Below are 24168 nucleotides of genomic sequence, written 5' to 3' on the forward strand. Positions count from 1 at the left end.
GGGCAATCAGACTAGCTCTGAAGGCCTTTCTGCCCTCTGTACAGGGAAAGAATGTTCTGATAATGACGGACAACACAGTGGCCATGTACTATCTCAAGAGAGGAGGAGTAGGGTCACTGCCACTGTGCAGAGAGGCAATGCAGCTCTGGTTCTGGGCAATACGAGAAGGAATCTCTCTCTCGGCAATTCACCTAGCTGGAGAGAAGAACACGGCGGCAGACGCTCTGAGCTGGCAGAGCACCGCCTCTCACGAGTGGGAGCTGGCTCAGGAAGTCCTTCTGGAGATCTTCGCCCTTTGGGGAACCCCTCAAGTGGATCTGTTCGCCACCGCGATCAACCGGAAGTGCGATCAGTACTGCTCAAGGGAATTTCCTCAAAGAGGAGCTCTGGGAGACACATTCGTAGTGGAGTGGAAGTTTCCACTGCTGTACGCGTTTCCCCCAGTCCCTGTGATTCCTCAAGTAATCAGGAGGTTGAGAAAGTTCAGGAAAACCATGATCCTAATTGCCCCGGATTGGGCCAGGAGGACATGGTACCCGGACCTTCTAGACATGTCCATCTGCCCTCCAATACATCTTCCGCAAAGAGAGGATCTTCTCTCGCAAGAGGAAGGTCGGGTTCTCCATCCAGAGGTCAAAACACTCAACCTTCACGCATGGTTTATGAGAGGTTGAGATACAAGGATTGGGATCTTCCGGATGACGTAATGGAAATCTTGCTTTCGGCCAGAAGACCAGCAACAAAGTCTTTGTACCGATGTCGCTGGAATAGGTTTAGTAACTGGTGCAAAGACAAGGATGTGGACCCTTTTCAGTGTGGCACCCCAATGGTGCTTTCCTTTCTGCTACATCTAGCTAATCTGGGGCTCCGAATAGGAACAATAAAAGGATACCTTGCTGCGCTATCCATTTTCAAGCGCTCCTCGGAAGAGGTTTCATATTTCAAAATACCGTTAATAGTTCAATTCTTAAAGGGGCTCACTAATGTATACCCTCCAGTCCCTTTTCATGTACCAGCCTGGGACTTAAATTTAGTATTAAAATTCTTGACTTGCATACCTTTTGAGCCTCTGCACTCATGTCCATTGAGGCTTTTGACTCTAAAAACTGTTCTACTTGTGGCCCTATCATCAGCCCGCAGGGTTAGCGAACTTCAGGCTCTCTCATGCAAACCACCATATACTATTTTTTATAAAGATAAGGTAGTCCTTAAAGTTAAACCTTCATTTTTGCCAAAAGTAGTCTCGGACTTCCATTTGTCACAAAAAATAGTACTTCCTACGTTTTATCCTCCTCCTCATCTGGGCAAAGAAGATGAGAGATTACACAGATTAGATCCCAAGAGGGCTGTTAGTTTTTACATATCTAGGATGGCTAAATTGAGACAAGATGACCAACTGTTTGTGGGTTACACTGGTCAAAAATTAGGCTTATCTGTAACAAAACAGACCATTTCCCGCTGGATCATATTAGCTATTGTTGAATGCTACAGATTAGCGGGAAAAGAACCACCAGATGGGCTTCGTGCCAATTCTACAAGGGGAATGGCTACTTCTGCGGCTCTAAAGAGGGGAGTCCCGGCAGCAGACATTTGTGCAGCTGCAACCTGAAAACAATACATACCTTTGTTAAACATTATTGTTTGGACACTGCCTCCTCTGACAAGGGTTTATTTGCAAAGGCAGTTCTGCATTCTGTCCACGAAAACTGAAATGGTACTCCCACCTCCAAAAATTGATACTGCTATGGGAGCCTATCACAAGATGAGGAATACGTGGGAGGACACAATCCATTCGAAGAACAAGTTACTTACCAACTGTAACGTTTTTTCGACTGGATGTTCCTCCCACGTATTCCTCATCGACCCTCCCATCCAACCCCACAGTACAGTTTACGTGTTCTTACACTTTCCTCTCACGAAGAATGTATCGGTCATGGGACACGCCTGGGTGGTGTTCCTATATATATTTCATCGAAAAAACAGAACTGAAGCAACGGGCGCGGCTCGAGCTACTTATACCATCGGTGACGTCGACAGAGTACGGAGTACGTCGAGGGACAATCGACGCCATGACCTCGAGCACAGCGCCCTCTGCTGAGAATGTTTTTTTCCAAAGCAGCGAAGCTGGAGATAACGATTATCACAAGATGAGGAATACGTGGGAGGAACATCCAGTCGAAAGAACGTTACAGTTGGTAAGTAACTTGTTCTTCTTTCTATGTGTTTCCTAATGTTCTGCATCTGCTGTTCGTGCTAGGTTTCCTCCACACCGAGTTTCATAGTGCGTTTCTCTTCCCCCTTATACACTACACTACCTCATATGGCATTCGCCTCACCTTAAAGCGGGTGGGATATACTAATTTCCATCCCAACACTTTCTTGAATATGCAGTGCTCTCCAAGCATCTGAGAAGCCCATCGTAGAGACAAAGGTATACAATTTAGTGTACATCGGCGGGTTTCTGCCCCGAAGGTGAGTGTTGTCCCTGGAGGGGTCTATGATATCCTTAAAGTCTCCCTCCAGAATCCATAAATCTGTCTGGGACCGAAATATGTTACCGATACCAAGGAAATATGGATTGAGACAATGCGGCAGGCATTAATCTTCCCCCAATTATTGAACGATCCTCTTGTATGTTTTGGAGTTGAAAATGTCATAACTGGTGCTTTTAGAATTAATTTTAAATACTGAGGCCCTCATTAGTTTTGCTGGTATCCCTCCAGTAATTCCGGCAGGATACCGGCAAAACTCACTTACTGTTTCAGCCACCTGATATCCCGGTAATGACGGGATATTACAGGCAGCCGAGATGCCGATAAATTCCCATTCCATGGAGTCCAATATGACTGCCGGAATTAACGGCACCATTGGTACCGGTGACAGTGATTCCATTTATTTGCCAGTAGGAGCCTGAACTGCTGGCAAGCCATGCTGGTCGGTAGATCATTGCCTCCACCGGGAAACGTATGTTTCCCGCTCTGGAAAAAATGTTGGTGCCAGAATTACCAGCATTTATTCTGGACCGGGGAACATATGATGTATTAAAATTGTTTTATGTCAATTTATGAAGTGTGTATAGGACATGGTCTTTCTGCCAAAAGGAATCTTATGAAATGTTAGCTATTTTATTATTAATATTGTATCGATGTGTGTATACGGATTTGTACTTTTTTGTACACTTGGAAATGTGCAAAATAAAGTGAATTGATTGATTGACTGATTGATCCGTCGATGCAGAATGAGGCTAAATCACCATAGCAGCAGGAACCATCTGAAAGTGAGAGTACACAGCAACATGATGAAATTCGATCTACTTTATTAATATCGTTCGTATCAGTGTATGCAAGGGTGCTGAGCCTATCAGGTGCTGGGAACAACGGGTGAGAATAAACATGACCCACCTGCTGTTTCCCTGCCACCCGAGGCCCTTCACCAGGAGGAGCCATCTTTTGATATTTTTTTTGTATGTGGGGAGGCAACCGGGAGCTTCTCCCTGTTGCCTCCCCACCCCCAAAACAAAACAAACCCCTTCCCTCACCCCCTCACTCCCTCCCCACTTACCTACTGGACCAGAGCGCTGTGCTCCGATCCCGGTGCTCCTCCTGCTCCCGGACAACTTAGTCCCTTTTCCCCTATGGCGACAGCCATCTTGTGTTTTTTTTTCTTCTCGACAGATTGGCGTTGCTTGAACAGCCAATATCCTGAGGGAGGAAAAAATAAACATTTGCACCCCGGATAAACCCTGTGTTGCAAATGGCTTTCACTCCTCTTTGGGCGGAGGGAAGAGGACATGGCTTTAATGCCCCCCAGCCCTCGCTGATGGCATCACGCCTATCTAGGCTCGGGCTGGTGGTCCATTAAGGGCCATGTTCGCCTCCCACAGCGGGGGTGAAAGCCAAAATATGTTTTTCATCCCATACTGAACCTGTGACCCTTCAAGTACTGGATGACATTCATCAAATCTTAGACGCTTGCTTACTGGTTTTACTCCATGTAGCCACAACTTTCCATACAGTGTCCAATGAATCTCTTAGGTCATCCCCCACTGAGCAGTTGGTCCTAGTTAGTCAGCTACAGAAGTGGTTCAGTTCTTACAGGGTTTGCCCGCTCGCCCCTACATTTCAGGAATGAGCTCAAAACCCTCCTCTTTAAGGAATGACTCCTCCCTAACAGCTATGTCCACACACCCTAAACTCCCCACCCTACCTAAGACTGGTATTCTGCACCCCAGTTTCCTCTCTTGGGTGCTTGTAGATCCCTTGTTGCCAAATGTCCTGCCCCTCCCTTCCCCCATTGTTGTTTCTCTGCTCTCTTGTATATTTCCCACTACGATTTGTAAAGTTCTCTGTTGCTTCTCGAAGACATGTCCATGTTCAATAAATACCCTAATAATAGTAATACTTGATAGGCAGGAGCCAAGCTATTCAGGCAAGAACTGTTCAGCCCGAATTTGCTACTGACTAGTCCCTCGGGGATCCATTTTGTCCCTGATTCATTTCAGTTTTTATGTGGAACAAATTAGTATTATCGTTCAGCGATAAGTTAATATACACCATTATCCCTGTGATACCTAGCTCTGCTTTAATATCTTTTCTCCTGAAGATGTCTGAAAGACATTGAAAGGCTGGATGTCACTAACGAATTTGAAATTAAATGCCTTGAAAAATGAATTCGTTTTTTATAGCTCTAATGCATATCATCCAAACCTGTCTTGCAGACCTAACTAACGATGGTTGCCGCCACCACTTACCTCATGTAGTTGTCCTTAGGCTTCCATTTTCATGATCAACTGGCTATGAAAGATCAGATTACCCAGAAGTTAAAACCGTTTTTGCTTCTTTAAGTAAAAACGTGCATTCCTTCTGAGCTATTTCACCCGGTTCAGGCTGTGGGTATTTCGCATTCTGATTGTGGCATTGCATGGTGTCTTGTAATATGCTCTTTTTCCACTGATATGTTCACTTCATGTTGCTTCTTGACTTATGACTGAGAACTATTTGTGTTTTCCTATTCTGTCTCAGTTGTATTGGTTTCCTTTGGTAGCTATGATTTGTTTTTAATTTGACTGCCTGCTCTTTAAGGCTATTGTACTTCACCAGCTGCCTTATCTGGCTGAGTAAAGTCTGGTGCCCAGAGGCATGCATTCTAAAGAAGTAGAGATTCTGGATCTGAATATTTCCTGAGCACAAAAAGCTAGAACCACAAAGCTTTTTTTGTAAATCTCTATATTGATTTTCATTATCCGTACACAATTACAAGTAGCAGAACCAATTTTCCATGAAGACAACTTAGACTTATATAGACAAGACTTAGACTATATATACCGTGTTCCGTGTGGGTATCTTAAAAATCTGACATATCTGTGTTTCATAATTGAACAGTATTTGTATCGAATCAACTTTTTAACCCCCTACAAGCATTCTTCCACTCTCTTTAATATGAACATGCTAGCTACATCCGTTGAGCTCTTTAGACCAAATGCAACAGTCATTCTGTGTCCTTGTCCACAACATCATACCTATCAAACGGTGAAAGTAACATTTATTATTGTCACAATCACCAGTGTTTCATGTAGAACATTTTTGCTTTCTAAGGAGGATACATGTCTTGTATACATAGTTTATTGATCAGAATTTCCAATACCTGTATCCCTCCCTTATTATCATCCTTTTTTCCCCTTCTTCTGAATTACTTGAAGTTCAACTGTCTCAAAAACCCTCATGGAGTTCTGCATATATTCACAGGGCCAGTGCCTGGCTATCAACTGCTTTACAGATATCAACCTCAACTAAAGAAACGTATATATCTATTTATCCTGTTTGGTTTTCAGAATGAGCCCCAATAAACTTCTGGGAGGCGTGCAATGGATAGTACTATATGTCCTTTTCTCCAATGTATTAATTACTTCTGATCCTTTGCACAATCAAGTGGAAGATGTTCGCCTCCCTGGCATGGCATCTAGGACATCTCAAATAGGCTGAAAGAACGTATTCCTTGTCACCTGTGCAGGGTGTACTATGGTCTGGGCAGGACATTGTATTGGATATGTTTTAATCTGGCATTCCTGGAGACTTTTTTTTGTTTTACTATTAAACATGCACTACTGCCTTCGGCATCTGTATGTTTAGGCCACGAGCTCAATTCCCACCTCTTCCTGCATGGTAACTCCTGTGATTTGCTGCTTGTACATAGAAATTCATGCAATGCAGATACTGCATGTGTGCCCCCAACTAATACTTACATAAGGACAATTCCCTTGGTTGCATTGGGAAATCTTCCTATACTTCACACGTATATTGTCAGTCTCATAACACATTTACTCTTATTTATATCATACATCTCACATATTTTTTTCTAATTTGCTCAACTTGCTACTGCAGTAAAAATGCATAATTACATGAAAACCCTGTTGCTGACAGATCTGGACATCCGTTGTATGCACTGTACCGCCGAAATGCTAAAGAGCCCACAGTGGACAATTCCCTGCATAGGGGACCAGCTGCGTTTGATTCTTTAAAGCGCTGACCTAATTCTTATGACCAAAAGCTGGTAGGTGTGGGATGTTCATACATGGCTATGCCCTCCCAATAAACAAATAACTCAATACTAATTACATGTATCCAGGCCCTTAATTTGCCTTTCTGAACTGTGTTCTTGGTCTTCCCAATGAACAATATATTGTAATTGCAACGTCAAAGAGTATAATAAAACATTGGCTGCTCCAATCTCCCAACCGCCGTGTTCATAAGAAAGACAGAGAACTTTCAAAGCAAGTGTTCCTCTTTCATGTGAAGTAAATATTCAGTTAATCATTTTAAACACCCTATCTGAGTTCCACACAGACGCACCTGAACAAACGTACAGTAGCTGTGGGACAGTCACCATTTAGCTAAGCGCCACTCTGCCAAAAATGTGGAAGCCTAAACCAGAACTTTGCTTGGGTCACTCCTCTTACCACTTGTTTTACATTCTGCTAGTACTGCTCTTTCATGTCCCAATAATCAAATACCCATATGTAAAGGTGATTGGAGGCTACTTAAAGGAATAGTGCGCTCAAAAATATTATTGTCCCAACAGATGGGCAATAATTAAAAACATGCATTAAACATAATTTTAATGAAAGTTCCTATGTAAACCTTTGAGCAAAAGAGGTTCAAAGCGTTTACATGGGAGCATCCATTTTGCCATTTCAGACAGTCTACTCAGCTCATGTTAAGCTCTGCACTAGTGGCACTAAACAAGCAGCAAAAGCCCCCTGATGGGAGCTTTTGCTTACTGCAGCCAGAGCAGAGCTGTACATGAGCTTGGAAGGCTGCCTTCACTTTCATTTGACTTTTTTTCGGTGCTCCCCAAACCCAGGGAAGCACAGAAAACGTAAAATGAAAGGCAAAAAGCAAAGGCACAGCAATTATAAATACAACATTGTTGTATTTCTGATTGCCGTGGTTGGAAAGCCACGGCAATCACAAATACAACGTTGTATTTCTGACTGCGTTGGCTTTCGCTTTGATTCTCCTAGGCTCCCCCGACCCGGGGTATTTACCAGGTCTTAATCTAATGGGAGTAGGCCATATTTCCAGCATTCACAAGCTGTCATTTCCCTTATGCTCACGATGCATTATTTCCCCCTTTCCGCCCCTTCCTCTTTTCCGTAGTCTTTCTTTTAACAAACATTGTCGTCATTAATGCATATGAACTTGAATTTAAAGGTACTGCCACTAAGGAGGTTGAATTTACGAGCACACTCGGCAAACTGTGTACCTTTTTCACAAAATTGGAGAATCTGCTGACCGGTGATATGTCTTTCTGCTGTCTTTTCCTTCACCTTTTAAGGGTTGATTCCTGCCAAAGGAGTGGTGGAAGTGACTGTTCAATTTACACCATATGAATATGGAACTGCTCACATGCAGCTGCAGTTGACAATTTCTCAGTTTAATTCTAAACCACTTGTATGTGTTTTCACTGGAACATCATCTCCTCATCTGGCAGTTAAGTATGTGTCAATTACTTATTAAACAGATCTTTAATAGGTTCAAGGGGATGGGAGGCACTCCTTAAAAACGTAACCTTGTGATTGAAATGACTTGGCAAATGTTTTAATATGATATGATATGATAGGTTATTTATAACTCGCTTAATACCCAGGGGTTTCTAAGCGCGGACCCGGGGATCGAACCTGTGTTGCTTCATGTCGTCTTGCTTCCTAGGCGAGTGCGCGGCCCCTGAGCTATCCTCCCGAGCTAATACCCTAGTTGGTTTAGAGCCAGGCAGTATTTTCAAATATTGAGTGATTGTCAGGGTTTCCAGTGGGTGTTGGATGTTCATTGAGTGAGTGACTCACTTCATTTTTAAGGCAAACTTGTATGGAGTGAATCATTCCGAGGCACCAGGCATTATCTGTCTCACTGAACTAGGATAGATGAACCGACCAGCACCTCCCCAAAGGGCAACATGACTTGAAAGAGGAGGACATTGAGACTGTTCACTGTTCTTGAAAGTAAGGTGGTTGACATCGAGAAGCTTGTTCCAAAATGTGTGCCCCGCACACTAGAGCATTACCCAAATCTTTGGATTGGGACAATAGCGATGGGTTTTAGGTGCATTAGGGTGGCATGTGGACTATTGGAATAATCCATTCAGAAATGTACTCTAGCCCTTACATCTTTGGGGCGGCCGGTTTTGGAATACACTGTATTATGTTTTTTTCAAGCTGTGGAACTAAGAGAATACTGATCTGGCAGTGATTTTAACATGAGCAGTCAGGTAGCGGGGCCTATCTCAATAAACAACAAATAATCTAGTAGATAAGAGACAAAAATGATGTAATCCTCCACCACGTAAGCGATAAACCCCAAGCAAGGTTGGCATTACCACTTCCGTTAATGCCCCGGGGCCCATAGTTACTAAACGGAAGCCCCGTGGCATTACCAGAAGTGGTAATGCCCCCCCCCCCGCTCGGGGCTTATTGCTATTAGTTCACCAGCCCGTAAAATCGGGGTACTAAAAGCATTTGTTTTCTTTCTGTTCTGAAATGCTCTGGCGTTTTGGAACAGGAAAAATACATTTTAAAAAAATGGCTGCCGGGGAAGGAAAAACAAAAGTCAATTTTCCCTTTCCATGGCGGCCATTAAAAATAAGTGTAAAAAAGTAAACCAACAAAATGGCCACCATGGAGGCGTGTGGTCGGCGACCAAATAAGATGGCTGCATAGTTAATGAGCTCACAGAGTGCATGTTAAATGGTCTTATCCTAATTTAACTAGGAGTTTTACTCGCATATTGCCGTGGAATATGCTGTAGACATCTAGCAGAGTCATTTATGCCTTGCAAACGCACATTATCTCTGGTGCTCATATGAGGTAGGCGCCATGGGGCTTTACCGCTCTTCATGAAGTAAGTTGCCACAACATGGGTTGAGAATTAGCACTATCGCTACCTAGAACTTATCAGCTGATATGAAGCGGCGAACCCAGCGTTAACAGGCAGAGGGGTATGCCAATGAGTGTCAGGTGAACTGATAATGCCATCCGCTTGTGAGTGAAGCAGCTGCGCCACCTCCTCCAAGGTGATAAATCTGCATCACGTTTACTTGAGTCCAGAGCTTCAGTTCATAATACAGGCCTCTCCTGACTGACATCTTGTGGAAATAGTAGATAATACACCATATAAGCATTCATAAGTTTAAACTCTCTAATCGTTTTATGCTATTTTGACCATTATAGTTCTAATGGCTACCCAAAATTCAGGCAATACTTCTGCAGACTTATCTTCCATCAACAATGGTATGGAAAAGATACTTAAAGAACTATCATCCATCCAGAACTCCATCTCTGTATTAGATACAAGGACCTTGGCTATTCAAGATGCTTTGAATACATTCAAAAATTATATGCAAACTATTAATTCCAGATTGACAGAGGTTGAGGAGCATGTTTCTTTCACTGAAGACAAAATGGAAGGTTTTGAACAAATGCAAAGCAAAATCCAACACTTAGAAGTGGAAGTAGCAAACCTCGAAGACAGAAACAGGAGGGATAATATAAGAATATACGGTTTCCCAGGAAATGTCGAACTAAATGACCCCATTAAATTCCTCACTGAATGGCTTCCATACAATTTAAAATGTTACCTTCATGCCTCATCTTGAATTTCAATGCGCTCACAGAATGAAAGCTCGATTTACCTCGCATAATAACTCACCCAGGCCCTTAATTGCTGGTTTATTACAACATCAACCAACTGGACTAATTCTCCTGACAGCAACAACAATTTCACCTCTCACCTTTTCAAGGAAACAAGATATTTATTCCATCTGACCTTTCCAAATCCATGCAAGATAAAAGAAAAAGATTCCTGGACTTAAGACACTGAAAAAACAGGATCTTAAATGTAGTTTGATTGAACCAGCAAGAATGCTGATTACTCCTCCAGGAGGCATTACATACGAATATTTGAACCCTAAAAAGGTATAAGATTTGGTGCAATCCCTTCAATCTTCTGTTATGGACACCATGCCCTGTGCATTGGCCTCCAAAGATCATAATTATTCCAATCAACCCTGTCATTTTGCCCACCTTCTACTGAACCAGCAAAAATTAAAATCTGATGATCTTTACCACTCCAGGAACAGATCTGAACGAAGTCCATCTGCCATGTAACTGGAGCTAATTGAATCTACTTAAGGATACCTTCTGGGGCCGCTTATTGTAACCCTCAAGCAAGCCTTCTTTAAATCACCTTATAGCGCCTCGTTGCCTCTGGGCTGTAGTGCGCTCTACAAATACTAAAATAAAATAAAATAAATGTGTTCGACAATCTTGATAAACAAAGGGATACATCCAGGTCCCGGATTAAACATGCTGGGTTAGAAATTGCTCCAACTTCATGAAAGGTTTAATTCCTTCCTCCACTAATCCTGGTTTATTTTTGCCCAGATATTTTTCTTATTTACTTCTTACTAATTAACCCAATCTTGCTATAGATGTATATTTAACTATGTCCGCCTCATTGATGCAATGTGTGCCGTCTTGCTGCCTCCTACGGCAGCTCCTAACAGATTCCAGTTTGATTTGCATTACAAATTGAGGATCACTAATTTCTTTGTTCTCTTGTACGATTGTTATCATTTTTAGAATTAAATGTTTGTTTGCTCTGGTTGTTACCTTTCCTCATGTGTTTTCCTTACCCTCCTCATCTGTATAATATGGAATATATCGTTATATCAGAGGGGCTAACTACCATTGTATACAAACTGACCCCAAATCGGTACTACCTTATTCTTTATATTTCACTTTATCATTGCTATTTCCATATAACTCCTTATAGCTATGAGTATTAAAGTTTTATCTTGGAATGTTAATGGGCTTAACCCTATTTAAAGACAGAGTCCTTAGTTATCTAGGAAAAGGTCACCTTGACATCGCTTGTATTCAGGGAACACAGCTAGATTCACTGGAAGAAAATAATTAAATAATTAAACTTTGGGTCAAGCATGCCTTTTTTGCACCTGCTGCTGATAAGAAAGGTGGAGTTAGTATCCTTATACATAAATAAAAGATCCTTTCAGTTAATTGATGAGCAACATGATTCCTCTGGACGATGGTCTATTCCTGATTCCATTATCAACAAGGTATCGGTCACAATTCTTAATATCTACGGCCCCAATACTCATGACCCAATTTTTGGGAACCATTTAAAACACACTATTTTAAGCAAAAATTCTACTCGCCTCATTATCTGCGGAGACTGCAACCAAATTTGTGATTTTACCCTAGACCATAAATATGAATCCAAATTCATTAATTCAAAATCACACAAACAATTCCTCAATTTTACAGAAGATCTTGCCCTTGTTGATACTTGGCGCTTCTGCCACCCTGAGGCGAAACAATATACCTTTTTCTTCCCCCACACAAATAATTTTCAAGAATAGATCATATATTTATTAACTCCCCTCTTGCACCCAACATCCTTCATTCTCAATTTGCCCCCATAATTATTTCTGACCATGCCCCTGTTCTTACTGTCCTGGGGTGGGACTCCTTGCCTTTCCATTCATCCAGATGGAGATTCAATTCCTTTTTACTAATGACCCAGAGTTTATCCAACAAACAAATACCTTTATTAATGAATTCTTTACCCTTAATAATCACCTTGATACATCTATACATAACAATTGGGATGCCTTTAAAGCCACACTTTGTGGATTAATTATATGCTACAAATCCTTTAAGAAAAAAACAAAATTATTTGCTCCATCAAGTGATTAGAACAGGCGTACTTCAACAATCCCACAGAGGAATCCTTCAAATCCCTCTTGCAAAAAGCATACATGCAACAATTATAGCACGAATAAAGCCTGTTCCTCTTTATGAAGATCCAAAGCTACGTTTTATGGCGGATCCCATAAATCGGGTAAATTATTAGCCGCTTACCTAAAAAGGAAATAAATGTCGTGACTTCAGTAGTTAATCAACAAAATATTAAGAGTTTCTAATTCGCAAAAAAAATGAATGATGCATTTGTTCAGTTTTACTTCCACATTTACTCGGCAGATCAATTCTTAACGATAATATTCTTAAATATCTAAACTCTAATAAAAAGATAACCTAACATTCAATAAACCTTTAATTCATTCCTCAATAACCTGATTTTGTTTCAGGAAATACAAAAAGCTATTTTAGATCTTAAAATCAGTAACGCCCCGGGACCAGCTGGTTTTCCTATAGATTTTTATATTTCTTTTTCATCCCTACTATCTCCTAAACTTCTCGAACTCTACTGGCACGGATCTTAGCCTTGCCAATGATTAGCGAGATTGGCCTTTAGGAGGTGCACTGGTCCTGGGGCTTATCAGGTTTAGGGATGAACACAATGGTGGCCTTACAGAGGTCTTGCGGGAGGGTGCCCAGTTCCCGGGCTGTCAAAAACATTTTGTGGAGGGAAGATCTAATATTGCCCCCCCCCCCCCAGCATCCGCCAAGTTTCAGCTGGGAACCCATTCGGGCCCGGTGTCTTCCCGGTTTGCAGTTGCGCTAGTGCTTCAGCCACCTCGGTCTCCGAGAGGGCTTAGTCAGGACTCACCCTTTGCTGTACTGAGAGAGTTGGGAGTGGTATGTCACTAAGGAGAGTTACGTCCAGCTGCAGGGTCGGGGCCCGGTAGAGTGTTTCATAGAATTGGACGAAGGCCTCGGCTATCTCGGCGTCCGATGTGCACTTTTCACCCCTTAAGGTGACAATCTCACGAACGCACTGTTGTCCCTCATCCCTTTTCTCCAGCCAAGCTAGCATTCTGCCGGCTTTGTCCCCATGTTCATAGATTCTGACTCGAGAGTCCCAATGGGCTTGTTTAGCATTATCCAATAAGAGGTTTCGGAGCCGCTCAGTGGCTCGTTTAAGGGAGAGCTGGGTCTGTGGGGATGGGTCAAGAATGTGTTCGCTCTCACGTCGGGCCAGTTCGCCCTCCGCCGCTGCTGCTATGTCTTGGAGTCTCACCCGCCTCCTTGGAGTCTCACCCACCTCCTATTTGCCACCCAGGAGATTATGGCGCCCCACAGGACTTTCTTATAGGCCTCCCATACTACCACTGGGTCCTGTTCTCCGTTATCATTAAGCTCAAAGTATTCAGTGGAGACTTCCGAAAGGTGTTCAACTAGCTCGAGGAAGCCCAGATAGTAATTGTTCAATCTCCAAGTTCTAGGGGGGGGGGCCCTGTGTGTGAATTTCCACAAGTAGGGGTGAGTGGTCTGAAATGCCCCGGGGAAGGAAGTCGGCCGCTCGTGCTCTGTAAAGATCTGTGTGTGGGACAAAAAGATAGTCGATCCTGGAAAGGGAGCCTTGGGCTCCCGAGTGAAAGGAGTACCCCCTGGTGTCCGGGTGTAACTTTAGCCATACATCACCCAAACCCAAAGCAGAAGCAAAGTTATACAGTTTCGCAGGGGTATCTGGGTTGCGGTGTCTAAGGTGAGTACGGTCTGTGGTATTGCACATGACATCATTAAAATCTCCCCCCAGAAACAGCCTATCCGGCTGGTATTTTCCAGAATCAGCACATAGCGGCCCCTAGGGGTCCTGTTCCAGACTCTGAATAGCAAAGGAAATGCGCTTGTGTACAAGAATGAGGGTGCCCCTGGATACCATTGTGTAACCCGCATGGAAGGCCACCCTGTAATTCGTGCGTTGGAAGTGGGCACAGTTTGATCCCGCAAGGTGCGTTTCGGATAGCAGGGCCACGTCGGGAGAGTGTCTGCTAAGTAGTTGCTTAATCAGACGCCTTTTGATCGCGGAGCCCATCCCATTCACGTTCCAGGTGAGTACCTTCAAAGATTTGGAGGGTTCAGTCTGGCTCGACTGGGGTTGTATGAATGCCATCCGATAATCGGGATAAGAGATTGGGCGGGTGATTCACGAGGAGGGTGTCCCCGTCAGTGTTGGTGTATTGCAGTGTCTGCCCAGGATCAATGGTATTGTATTGTCTGGACCATCTGTGGCCTCATCTTCCCATGAACCTAAACAAACCCTGGAGTTTGCGGTAACGCGTTGCTCCCAGGATAACAAAAAAACTCCCTATAACTTTCCCTTCCCACTACCTCCCCATACTCCACCCCAACACCTGTAGCCCCAACATCGTTGACTCTCAAAAAGAGTGGAGCGTCAACCTTACGAACCCCCGTTTAAATTAATACTAAAGAAATTAGGGGGGGCCCCCCGGTAGTCTTATCCCAGGTGCGATGGAGATACGCCACCGATAGCCACAATATTAACAACATAAACGACTTACAACTGTTCGTGGCACCACTCGGCCTAGTCCGTGGTATCAGTTCGGTCTCAGACCCACGTGTGGGGTCGATTTTTCTCCCCCCCCCCCCCACGGGGGGCCCGCCAGAATCAGTCCCCGGCTTCCACCAGTTGGTTCGGTGAGGGTGGTCGGTCCGGCTCCGGTGGGTGTTGTGCCGGTGGCCTGGGATTTCTGTCTCTGTTGGCTCGAGGTGCCGACCAGTCTCCCTTGATATGCTGCTCTGCCCAGCGCCAGGCCTCTCTTGGGTCGCTGAAGTGGACCGTTGTGCCCTTGTGATAGATTTTCAGCTGTGCCGGGAAGAGGCGGCCGTATTTGACTCTCTTTTAAGTTTATCAAAGGATTGTCGTGCTTTCTGGACCTCCCGCGTGTAATCCGGGAAAAAGGCTATATTTGGTCCGTTAAAGGTGATCGAGCCTTTGGTTCGTGCAAGGTGCAGCAGCGTGTCTCGATCCCGATAGTTCAGTAGCCTTGCTATCACCGCTCGCGGGGGAGCACCGAGCACTGGACTACCCGTGGGCATTTGGTGTGCCCTCTCTATAGAAAATAATTTAGAGAAGGATTGCTGGTCGAACAGGTCCATCAGCCACTGCTCCAGAAAGTGCTCCATGCAGGGGCCTTCGGCTTTCTCGGGAATACCTAAGATCCGAATGTTGTTGTGCCTGGACCTTCCCTCTCCTTCTTCGACTCTGGCTTCCAGAGTTTTGAGTTTGGCGGTGACCCCTTGAAGCTGTTGTTGCACTGCGTGCAGTCCATCCTCCATGTTGGAAATAAGCTGCTCCGCCTCGCCCGTTGGTGCTGACAATTTCTGCAGGTCGTGTCGGAGGAGGGACACGTCCAGGCTGATTCTGTCCATCTTCTGCTCCATCGATGTGCGGGAGTCTGCTATGGCGCCATAACGTCCCTCAGGGAGAGTCCAGGTGCCGAGTCCTCCTCTACTGGGCACCGGTAAGGAGACCTCTACCGGTAATCCCTTACCGCCCTACTACCAGGTCCCTTGGTGGGTCCCTCCTTTAACGCCTGGTCTGACCTGGCGTTATGGACGGGACCTGTTAAGGGACCAGGGCGCAAATAACAGGCTTGACATACGCCAGCCCGTTATTTGCTCCCTCCCCATTCCCATTGAGCCCTATATGGGCTCAAATGGGAATGGGGAATGGGATTTTCAATGGGGACTTACTGATCCCGCAAAGGTCAGACTACACCGGTAAGTTCCCATTGAACTAGACCGGTTCCAGACCCGTTATTGGTGGCAGTCATGGCGCAAATAGCGCCATGACTACCACCAACCTCGGAATGAGGCCCACTGTCTCACATTGTGCACCATGTCACATTACCATCATCGTCTGTTTGTCCCCTAATGCCCTCCAAATCCCCCACCCCTACCCAGACCTACTTGATATCACATAATTCCACCACATCATTGTTCATTCACCTAGCAACTCTGGTGTCTGTATTTTACTGTACAGGACTTTGCTCCGATGCTCCAACTTCTATCGTGGAAGTGACCAAATCCTCATTCAACTGTCTTCATGCTTCCACCCCTCTCTCTCCCTGGTCCGAGGTCCTATCCACTGCTTCTTGCCATGACAGTTTCTGCATTCGCCCACTTTAGCAGGTCCTTCCACCATACCTGTACTAGAGGTCTCGTCTGTGCCTTCCATTGCATCGCTATCCAGCGTTTCGCGAATATATATGCTAGAGCTTTCAGCTTACTCACATGTTTGTCTCTCTTGGGTCTCGTAACTCCCCCTAGTAAACAAGCCAGGCGGGGGATCCAGTATCTAAGGTGATATCTGCTTTTGCTAATGTTTGGGCCACCTCTTCCTAAAATCTGCCAATCTCTATACAGGCCCAGAACATGTGAATCTAATCTGCATCCACCTCCCCACATTTTGGGCAAGTTTGTATCACTGCCTGGCCAGACTTTGCTATTCTGTTTGGGGTTAAATACTCTGTGGTTTATGTAAAGTTGTATCTGCTGGAGCCTAATGTGTTCCTAGACACCTTCTTGTGGTACACCATAGCTCTATTCCACATTGCGTCCGACACTGGTCTCTTCAGATCTGCCTCCCATTGTTGTCTCGTATGTTCCAACTCCATCCCCACTCTGGACATTAATAACTCGTATATCCTTGAGACTTCATGCCCTCCCTTTGACACATCATAAAATGACTGAATCGTTTCATCTGGCTGCAACGGGGCGTCAGTCCCTGGCCATCTGCTCTGGAGAATCTGCAGTAGACAGTGTGTCAGGTGCTGACCTGGGTGCACTCCATTTTCCTCCATTAAGTCCCCAAATTCTTTAGGCACCCCCTGCTTAACCAAGTCTCCAACCGTCACGACTCCATTAGGGCCCCAGTATTTTCTGATATTTAAACTCAATTGGTCACTCATTCCCTCTAATGCTACCAGCGGAATCTGCGGGGAATATGGTGTGACTTCTCATCAATTGACAGGCTCTACACCTCATTACACACCTTAATCTCATCAACCTGGGTAAGCGGACTGTGCGAGAGTTCATCATCCATATAATTTCTTTCAGGTAAATCTGCGCCGTTGTTTTCTGTACCAGTCATGACTCGTGTGTTTGTTCATCTGTTAGGCTACAAATTGCAACTGGCTAGTAACAGAATACACCTCGAAATTGGGTAGCTTTAGCCCTCCTAGGTCGAACGCATTCAGGAGTTTCGAAAGGGCCACCCTACATCTTGAGTTACCCCACAGGAAGTCCCTACATCTGCTGTGCAGTTTATTGAAAAACGATCTCTGTATTGCAAACAGGACATTTGTGAAGAAGTGAAGGAGTCTCGGGAGTACCACCACTTTCAGCAGCGCCGCCCGTCCCATCATAGATAATGGTACTCTTGCCCAAAAGGATATGGGCTTTTTAATCCCGGTCAGTGCTTTTACAGTGTTCTGTGTATGCTCTACCTGAGGATCATGGTAAATGTTCACTCCCAAATAGCAAAACGTATCCAATTCCCGATGTATTCCCCTAACGGAAACAGACTCGACTTTTGCCGGTTAATGGTTATGCCCAATAAGGCTGCGTAGCGCTCTCACGTCTAAAATAAATTGCAAGTTTGTCTTTGGGTGTTGCAAGTAGAGTAGCATATCATCTGCGTACAATGATATCAAATGTCGTCCTCCCAGCGTCTCTATCCCAGCCTCCCCATACTTATCTCGCAGGTAGAGGGCCAGCGGCTCCAACTCCAGCGCCAATATAAATAGCATCGGAGACCGTGGACACCCCTGCCTTGTACCTTTAATTAACTGCCATTGTTCTGAAATTGTCGTACCCGTCTTAACCCAAGCCACTCGTTCACTGTACAGCAGTCTCACCCGTTTAATATACGTTGGTCTGTGATGCTGGAAATTCATTGGAGGGACAGGACCTCCCTGTCCTTGTCCTGTAGTCCTCTTTCATTTGTGTTCTGTATTGTTTTCTGCCCAGGAGTCAATGCAGGACTCCTGGAAGTGCAGCGCTTATTATTTTTGGTTTGGTGTGCAGACCCATGGAATACCATTATGGCACCCATGGGTGGGGGTAAAACCATGTGCCCCTAGTGTATGTTTTTGGGCACCTGTGTGTGGCCCACAGAGCAGGATATGGGCTGGTGGCAGCTCCATGCTGAATTTGGCAGGTGCTCCGAGTATCCTCCATTTTGGGGATACCCAGGCCCTCCCATTGGAATCAGTTGATTCCTGATAGGAAACAAGATGGCCCCTGTGGCATCTTGCTTTCTATTGCCGGTTACCTTGTTTTCCCAAAGACCTGGGAAGCCCTGGCTCTGTCCCTTCCCCTTGAGTGGCTGTTGGGTGGGAAGATCCATATATGGTATTGTGGGGAAGTCCAGGCCAGATTGGCTCGAGCCTTCCCAATGACTGTATGTTGTGTGTACACCCTGTGGGTGGGACCTGGGTAAATGGAGTGTGTGACCAATATGCACTTCTTGTTGTGGATGTCTGGTTTCTGGTATGAAACACCATGACTGAGACAGCTCTGCCCAAAACTGGTATGAATGCAGTACGTAGTGCTGAATGGCTGGGTACTTGTCCCAATACACATTACTTGTTGTGAGTGTCTGAGAGGGAGGAATATGGCCTGAATGCACTGTATGCCTGATTGGCTGCCAGAATGCCCTTCTGAGTGATTGGGTGCCTGAGTGTGACCCAGTAGAATGAATGAGAGACAAAACAGTGTATCTGGGGGCCTCTCACTGCTAGAATTCGTTCAGAAGCAGAAGTTGATACTTGAAGCTTATCCTTGAAGCCCAGCTGGAGGAAGATTTGCTGCTGCATTTGCTTCAGCCCGATCTGAAAGCTGTCGAGTTAATCGAGGACTGATCCAAGAGAGGACTTGGTTAGGCGCCCTGTTCCCGAGCACCGCTTGCCTTCGCCGTAGCACCCTGGAAGTCAGACCCTCGACAGGCTGCCGACCGGAGACGGGGACCGCTGAGGAGAACGAAGAGAAGCACTGGACATTCCGTCCGCCGTCGTCGACCAGGGTTCGCAGGTTTGCTATAACCGCTGGGAGCCCGTCGAAGCAGTGTTGCCCAGAAGCGGGGACCGATTGATGCTGTGCCGTCGACGACCAGAACCGCAATGCTCCATTGATTAAGACATTTGAATCCAAGGAATCTCTCGCCAGCACCGCTGACTGCTTTGTCCCGCTGGAGAAGGTTGAGGCTGCCGACGCACCGAGAAGAATCTGCTGGTGTGTTGGTGCCACCCGAAGACCGCAGAGATGCCGGACGACTCAACGCCCTTGCTTGGCCAAAGTTCTTCATAGCCTCTTTGCGGTCCCGAACTATCGACCCTGAGGGGCCACGCACACCTCATCTTTGCAGGACGTCCTCGATCCATCGTCGACAAGCACTGCCAGGACCGAACCTGTGCCTCAACGCCATCAAACCTTTAATCGAGGATCATCAACGCCAAGTTCTCCTTCTTAAAGGCCCATCGGCAATCCGTGGCTCCTGCCTTAAAGGGAGTCACTCAAGAAGGATCCATCGACGCCTCCTCGAGGAACTCTGCTATTCCAGGTACATTGGGGTGGTAGAAACATTTTAGAAGGAAATAAGACTAATTGGCCAATATATGGACTGGGCTTGTAGTGTATCTTTATTTGCAGGTTGCCCAGGTGGGGGGATCCTCATACCGATTTGTGACTTAGTAGCTAAAGTACTATTCTGCCAATTGTTCTAACCAACCGCTGTTCCTCCTATGTCTATTTTTGGTTGCCTTTATTAATTGATTTGTGTGACATTTGACCAGAGTGCAGTTGATGCACTTTAATAAAATCTGATAATAATTTTGATACCACTTAGAACTGGATATATTTGCTATTGTAAATTAACTGAGCACAAAGTTAACCTTGAACCTTAATTATATAAAGACTGTGTTTTCACTAATACAGTGTGTGCACATTCCTTTGTGGGTGCTTGGGGACTACACTGTACTTACGAACCAGCCTGCATCACCTTCTGGGAAGCTAGACCTCGATTGTTTGTCCATTGCTACCAACAATAGAGAATCTTGGCTGGGGTCCTCTGTGCATCTCCTCTACCATATAGGGAGGAAGAGTACAGACACCCCCTCCAGTCTTTACACAGTCCTATACCGCCAGTAGCCAAGGCCATCTGACCGAATTAAATGCCTTGACTGCATCTGGTGATGCCTCCAAGAACTATTGCGTATCACCTTGAGTGCAATCTATCACATGATGCAATCTACACAAATTATTGGTAATATTCCTCTGTTGGACGTATCCTGTCTGGTCTGAATGTATACGCTTGGCTATCAGCGGCCTGATTCTGAGTGCCATCACTGCTGTAAGTATCTTCCCATCTTGGTTCAATAGCGAAAGGGGCCACAATCTGTATCTGGCTTATTTGGTTTCAAGAGGGGGACTAACAACAATTCTCTTAAGGATCTGGGCAATCTGCCCATTTCCAGTGATACATTGAGCATTTCCAACAGTGGTTTTAGGATATCAGTCGTATATTCTTCATAAAATTCGCTGGGGAGCCCGTCTGCCCCTGGTGCTTTGCCCGTCAGCAACTCTTTAATTACGTACTCCAACTCCTCTACCGTAATGGGAATCTCCAATTTGTCTCGTTCTTCCATGCTGAGCTTAACCTAGTCTAATCTCAGACAGTGCTTCCTGTATCTCAGCTACATCCCACCCAAAGGTTTCCTCATATAATTGCTTGTAATATTAGTAAAAGCACTTATTTACTCCCTCCTGCGACTCATGCAGTTCTCTATTGTTCCCCGCTACTGCTCTAATGGGTTCTCGCTTATTCTCACTTTTATAGAGCCAGGCTAACAATCACCCTGGCGTGTCTCCTTCTGCGTGTTGTCTCTCAGTATACCCCCTGTAGCTTAAATTGCTCAATCTGTCCCAGTGTTACCGACATTCTTGTTGTAATTGCTCCACTTCCTGTGCTTCTGCTAGGGACCCGTGTCCTGTTCGTGCTATGTTCTCTAGCCTGTCTTCCACCCCTCGTAATTCCCATAAAACACCATCTTGCAATCATTTAGATTGTGACATGGCCACGCCCCTCACCACTACTTTGAAAGCCTCCCACAGTGTACCAGCTGAATTGACACTAGCTGTGTTATGTCAAAAATATTCGTTCACTTCCTTCCTTAGATGTTCCCGAAAGCCTGTATCTCCAGGTTGGAATCCTGTCCCTCAGGGGGGCTGGGGTGGAGCTTGCCATGTGACAACCAGAGGAGCATGGTCTGAGAGGACCCTTGCTTTATATTCCGCACCTACAAACTCCCCAAACAATTCACCACCCACCATAATATAATCTAACCTTGTGTAGAGATTTGTAGGGGTATTATAGTGAGAGTACACACGGTCCTGCCGATGCATTGTTCTCCCCACGTCTTCCAACTTAAAGGTGTGTAGCAGTGTATTCAAGGCCTTCGCTGCACGGGTTGGGTGAACAAATTTCCCATGTGATCTGTCTAACAATTAGTTCAGCGTACAGTTAAAATCTCCACCCCATATTAACACCCCATCTCTGTACGGGCTTATCTTGGCATACAAGGATCAGAAATATGCTGCTGTATTATGATTCGGAGCATATGTGTTAATAACGCACATTTCCCACCATTCCCTGCAATATAACCATCCTGCCTTCCTCATCTGGATAGGTCTGTAGCACTTTGACGGGACCGTCAGCGCCACCAATATTAACAATCCTTTGGCGTATGCTGAATATGTAGAGCCCAGGGTCACCTCCCCCCATTTTCGTGCCAAGGTCTCTTGTCTGTCTTTGGTCAAATGCATCTCCTGCAGTAGGGCTATACCTATTTTTTGGCATTTTTAAAATGCCATGTCTCTATTCCTCTTGATGTAACTATTCAACCCCCTGACATTCCAGGTTGCTATCTTGAGTTCATCCATTTTTCTTAAACTTGTCTTGTTTTCCTCCCATTTCCCCCACCCCCCTCTTCCAGTAGTGTTTGACTGTAGACCAACTCCCCCATAACTATCCAAAACCCCTCTTCTCTCTCCCCAACATTTGCCCAGCTTCATATCCAGAGCTTAGGCACTCCCGCATCTCGCTCCAATGTCGGCTCTACTGCTGGTACTCTGGGCGCAGCAGGTGGATACTAACCTACTAGTACCCAAGTGACCTACTCTAATGGGGGTGATAGCGTACTTCTGGCGTTGTCTGTATCTAGACAACACTGGTGCTCCAGCATGTCGCTAATCGCTTGCTACTCTGCACAATAGTCTCTGAACTGTTGAACTATACATTATGCAGGCAACGCAGGTTCACTTATCACTTCGTTTCTTTGCTGGGTCATCTGCCTCCGACGGGATGTTCAATGCATCCATCCATCTGTTAGGCAGAATTATATGCAGTACCCTTTGGGAACACCACACACAATTAAGACTAGAAGTGACAGTACAACTTCACCTTTGGTATAAGCCTGTACTACACAGTTAAAGTGCTAGCAGTAGCAGAACAGCCAGACTTATCTCAAGAGTAAGTGAGTAGTATCAAATAGTTACACAAAGGACAGCAATTACTATGATTCAGGCAAACATTGACTCATGTTTTTCAAGTAAAAGAATATACATTTATGTCACTCTTCAGTTGTTTAACATTACACTATTATAAGCAGTCTAAAAATCACACTCTTAATACACCACACCACTTCCCTTAAATTCCAGACAAGTTAAGCTCACAAAATGAAGTTGGAGCAAAATGACACTCCAGCAATTTAAAAGGGAGGGAAAGATGAAAGTTAACAGAAATGAATCCACACCAACAGGTAAGTACTCAGGGCAAGTCAATGGTTCAAAAGTATTTTGCTCAAGATAATACAGTTCAGGGTAGTTCGCAGTGAAGTTCTTGGCACGGTGTCCGGACGAGGTTGGTTGGTAGAATAGTTAGTTACAAGAAAATAGAAGGACAAGCCCTCAGATTGGAGAAAGATTTCAAACGATTTCACCGCGGCTGAACGAAACGCACAACCGGATTTGCACAGTACCTTAAAACGGAGAATGTGCTGTAGCTGAGGCAGACGTTCCTGGTAGTTACTGCAGGCTCATGGTTCCTGAAGCGACTGTCGGACTGATCAGAAGTAGGAAGACTGGAGGGTCCTGCACTACCCAGGGAAGAAACCAGCAGCAGAGCAAGGTAACAAATAAAAGGTGTCCTCCTTAAAACCCAACCAGGCTCCGACCTTCCTGGCTATCCGGCCCACTGTAGCTCTGTACAGCAAATTCGACCAGAGGATAGGTCCTGGCTTGCAGTTTGGGTGAACTGGTTGGTCCCACCAGCTCAAGGGAAGTAGTTTCCTGGAGGATCTTCTCTGTCGTTAGATTCTGGAGATTCGGACCTGCAGCAGGGCTTCACCGGGTGGTCCAGTCGTTTTAGGGGTCCTGTTCTTCCAGTTACTCGTTAGTTCTTTCGTTCCAGTGGCGACTCTGCTCTTCCAGTCCCAGAGACCTGCTTTTTATGCAGTTTTCCCCCATTCATACAGCCTGGCTGTCAATCACACAGCAGGCTGGCTGGCCTGGCAAGGCCAGTCCCCTTAGCCAATCAGACAAGAGTGCGACTTGGGTTACCAAGGGAACCCATGGCAGGGGTCCTAAAACCCCTCCCTCACATCTTGCCTACACAGACTCTCAGGCGCCTAAAGGAGGGCTTCTGTGTGGAAGCCCACGAAAAGGTGATGAACAAAGGGACTAAACCTGGTTTGGCGTGGAGAGTAAAACACAAGAAAGACTAACAAAAAGAAATGTCGAATAAACCCGGCCGGAGCCAAAATAAAATGTATTTGATCAAGTGGGTTTATGTTTGAGGCTAATATAATAGCCTAAAACATGACCACGTTTAT

General features: G+C 45.2%; 1 protein-coding gene across 1 annotated transcript in view; it reads left to right on the forward strand.

Annotated features, from left to right (window-relative positions):
- CFAP221 (cilia and flagella associated protein 221) overlaps positions 1-24168 on the forward strand; it is a 988124-nt gene that overhangs the window by 346597 nt on the left and 617359 nt on the right. The window contains exon 8 of the mRNA XM_069616611.1: positions 7834-7993. Coding sequence (XP_069472712.1) covers positions 7834-7993 — 160 coding nt within the window. The remainder of the gene's footprint in view (positions 1-7833; positions 7994-24168) is intronic.

This window comes from Ambystoma mexicanum, chromosome 9 (assembly GCF_040938575.1).
Source record: "Ambystoma mexicanum isolate Mex_15411 chromosome 9, UKY_AmexF1_1, whole genome shotgun sequence".
NCBI lineage: Eukaryota > Metazoa > Chordata > Amphibia > Caudata > Ambystomatidae > Ambystoma > Ambystoma mexicanum.